This window comes from Jatropha curcas, chromosome 3 (assembly GCF_041381405.1).
Source record: "Jatropha curcas cultivar XTBG-Jc1 chromosome 3, XTBG_Jcur_1.0, whole genome shotgun sequence".
Classification (NCBI taxonomy): domain Eukaryota; kingdom Viridiplantae; phylum Streptophyta; class Magnoliopsida; order Malpighiales; family Euphorbiaceae; genus Jatropha; species Jatropha curcas.
In genome coordinates, this window is record NC_143153.1 from 12,152,987 (window position 1) to 12,157,161 (window position 4,175).

General features: G+C 29.0%; 1 protein-coding gene across 1 annotated transcript; it reads right to left on the reverse strand.

Annotated features, from left to right (window-relative positions):
* Nucleotides 1-748: 748 nt before the first annotated feature.
* Nucleotides 749-2,929, reverse strand: PETC (photosynthetic electron transfer C). The gene is made up of 4 exons (XM_089719871.1): nucleotides 2,532-2,929; nucleotides 1,742-1,859; nucleotides 1,483-1,665; nucleotides 749-1,009 (listed from the first exon to the last, which is right to left on the reverse strand). The coding sequence occupies exons 1-4, from the start codon at nucleotides 2,810-2,812 to the stop codon at nucleotides 908-910; spliced, it is 684 nt and encodes a 227-aa protein (XP_089575997.1). The 5' UTR covers nucleotides 2,813-2,929; the 3' UTR covers nucleotides 749-907.
* Nucleotides 2,930-4,175: the final 1,246 nt, after the last annotated feature.

The following is a 4,175-nucleotide window of genomic DNA, read 5'->3' on the forward strand; positions in this document are numbered from 1 at the left end:
ATCGCTTATGTTTCTCTAGATTCAACCAAAGACAGTCACAAGGAAATGATTATGCTTTTCTTTTAATCTCTCCATAATTAATCTTCTTCATACATCATCTTCTCAAGAAAAAAAATAGTAGCCCAAGCAATTATTTTTAAAGTCTAACCTTGAGTTCATTGTAGTGGGGAAAGAGGACAAATTTGGAGTTTTGCCTTAATTGAAAGTGTCTATCCTAAACTAGCCTTTCCACAAGAGGTATTTGAGATTTTATTGCTCATTTGAGTTGGGTGATGATTTGTGAGGTTGATTTATTGTTTTGGCAAAAGATTTTCAATTGAAGTTTGATAATTTATAAAGGAAGAATAAAAGGGAGATTTTACTTATTTTTGAAGTTTGATAATTGAATAAGGGGCAATTTTATCAAGTGATATTATATAAAAGATTATTGCTCTGGATTATCAATTAGTGCTATGGAAATCACGCTGGCCTAATACTGATAATAGCAATAATAAATAAATAAATAAATAAATAATGATTCATCTGGCAAAATTTATATAGCTTGGTCTGCACTTGTATCCATGCACTACCATATTCCTTTGCCTAAAAATAGAAATTCTTTGAGATGAAAAACACAAAATTTATTTGACTAAACTTTGATTCAATGGTATTCCTATCCTATTTAACAAAGCTTAATAAAAAGGAATTTCAAGTTTAATTAAACCCTCAACTGATGGTATTAATTAAACACCCTACAGAATAGATCAAATAATATAAAATGTCAAGTAATTCAAGATTATCATATGTTTAAGATTACATATTACCATCCTTACATATTATGAGCTCAGTTCAACAAAGCTTAATTTACCTCTATTACACATTGAACATCGTGAATTATGGGAGGATGGAGATGACAAGAGGCTTAAGCTTAAGCCCACCATGGATCTTCTCCAGTTCTGAAATCTGTTTCAACCCATGGGACAAACACCACCTTTCCATCATCTACATCGGCGTGAGCCAGCGCCAATGACTGTAACCATGAGTAGAGTTTGAGTTAATTATTACCAAGTGATAGAAACATTATTGAGAATTGACTCAACATTAATTAACCATTTCAAAATAAGTAATCTCATTTATTATGTAATTAAAGTCCGATATTCTCGCTCGGCATTTAGTTCTTTGTCTTTTACCTAGAGTAAGCACAAAAACTCTATAAATATCTAAATTCAGAAGAGACATTACAATCTTCCAAGTTCTCTTAATCAAATATCATTCTTGTTTGCAATTTTCATTACTATCACTAAGCAGTGTGATTTTCTAAAGCTTTAAAACTGATTTGGAAAAGATACAAGTATTTGAATATTTCATTCTTTAGCTTATCAAATTTCTTTCTAATTTTTTATATAAAATCTGCTTTTGGCAATAATATAATGTCAAATTAGCCATTCATAGTGTACATAATTAAATGGACAAGGAAAAATAAAATAATTCCAATAGACTTACGAGAGGAGCAGGGCCTCTAACAACTCGTCCTTGATCATTGTATTGGGAACCATGGCAGGGGCAGATGAACTTCTTCTCAGCAGCATTCCACGGGACAACACATCCAAGATGAGTGCAAACTGCATTAATTCCATATGTTGCCAAAGTTCTGTCTTTTTCCACAACAAGGTAGGTGGGATCTCCCTGAAATCCACAAAACCAACTCAATTCAATTCATTCTCTTCTCTGTATCTCACTCTAATGTTGCGTTTATTAGTACCTTTAGCCCTTGAGTAAGGGTGCGGTCTCCAGGACCATGAGTCTTAAGCCATTGGTCTGCAATTACATCATTTCCAAGGGCATCCTTGGCAACGGTACCACCACCAGCACCTCCTGCACTGTTAGTTAAAGTTTTACAGTCAAGAATAAGATCAAGGAAAGGAAAATTTGAATAAAAATAAATAAAAAGAGAAATCATTTATTGAGTACAATTCTCTATGGGATTGATTTGCTTACTATCGATCTATATATTTAAATCAATGATGAATGATTTTTTATTTTAATGAAAATATTTTTGACTATACACTAGAAAATAAAATAAAAGGATAAATTAAGTTTGTATTTTTATTTATTTGGTTTATAGGTAGAGCTATACATCTAATTTTCATTGATTTGGAGACACGGAGGCAAGTATAATCCAATTTTCTATTTCAATTTTTCATAAATTATTTCCGCCATTTACTAAAAAAGTTTATTGATTCATGCACTTAATTAATAAAAATACAATTTAAATAAAAAAAACTAGCAAAATTTAGACATTAATTATAAAATAATCTTAATTATTGAAATAAAAATATTAATATACACTTTTCTCCTAAAATTTAAATTATATGAAATTCAACCTAACTGAACCAAAATTTATATCAAGCATAGGATTAGAAAGTATTCTAAAGTAAGTGATATATATAAGTTCAATTAAACAGTTATCCATTAAAATACAATTTATTAAGGAAATTTTTTTGCAAATTCTCCCTCGTAAATTAGATTATTATATATACAATATAACTTACCCAGATGGGACAAAGAAGGCGCCATAAGGAACCAGCATATAACCAGTTGGGAGAGAAAGAGCACCCAAAAGAAGCAGATTCATGAGCTGCCTCTTACCCATGTCAGGCACTCTATCGGCAGGAATACTTGTGGCCTGGCATGTGAGTCTCATTGCTCTGTCCCTAGTCATCATGTGGGTTCTTGTTGGCTTTACAAACATAGCATGTGTAGGAGAGAAGATGCCGCTCTTGCTAGAGCATAGCTGTGAGGGAGTTGCAGAGGAGAGTGTGGAGGATGCCATGGATGAGGAGAAGATTTTGGAGAGGATTTTTTTTTTTTTTCTGAACTGATTATATTACGCTCAACGGGGGAAGGGAAAAAAATAAAATTGTTGAAACAACAACGGCCACAACTGTAATAGATAAGAAACACTAGCCATGTTGGTGCTATATAGCCACATGTTTTGCATACTGTCTCACTCTCTCCCACTTCTAGCTGTTGAAGGGCCTAGGCGGCCTTAGAGATTAATGGGTTTAAGCCCCAACAGCATAGGAACCGTCTTATGTGTCTATTCTGTATATAAACATACAAACAGGACAATCAGGAGAATAACGAGATTTTTATATTCCCTTAATAAAAGTTAAAATATCCTACAATAGCTTTATTCATATCTAATTAAAAAATTAAATTTTATTAATTAATTGAATATGATTTATTAAAATTATTTTTTAATAAATATGTATAAATAATTAATTATTATATCATGTCTCTAATGTTGACCAATAAGATAAAATAAAGAGATTTTATATTTAATTTTTGTAAAGGCGAAATAATTTTATATTTATATTAGATGTAAAGACGAACGTAAGAGAATAATAGAAGAGATCAACATGCTATAAAGATGAAATAATATAAAATTAATGAAATAATATGAACGTGTTGTAAAGACGAAATAATTAAAACAAAATATATAAATATTAAATTAATTGAAAAAATTCATTATCTAAGGAATAGTAGACATCGATAAATAAATAGTAGTAAAAATTAGTACAACAAATAAATAATAAAAAATGTTGATAAAATAAATAATAAAAATTTTTTATTTCATTACCAGAGTATATTGAAGGCTCCTCGTCTTATCATTGTTGATAAATTTTTTTATTCTTAAATTATTAAATTTTTAATTCGAACTTATTCATACCTTGCAACAAGTTGCTTATATCACTTTTAAAGACGAAATATAGAGATTTTGACAATTTATTGCCATGGATTTGAATTCTTGTATATTTGTTTTTCTCTTTTCTTCAAAAGCTTAAGCTTTAACATTTTTATCTAATCTCTCTACCTATTTGGTTTTTTTTAATAATATTGTTATTATAACTAAATAAAATTTTTTAATTTATGGTATTTGCTTGAATATTTATATGGTTTATTTGAAGGATTAAATTATTTATATAACTTTTTTATTTTTATCATTTTTTTAATGTTTACAATTATAATTCAATTTTGTGAGAAGTTTATGACCGTGATGCTTAATACATATATGTTAAACAAAGTTTAGAACTAAATGATTCCATGCAAATTTATTATCCATTTATATGCTAATAAAAAATTAAATAGAAGATTTAAATGAAAATAATGATTAATTTTTAAAATAGTAGATG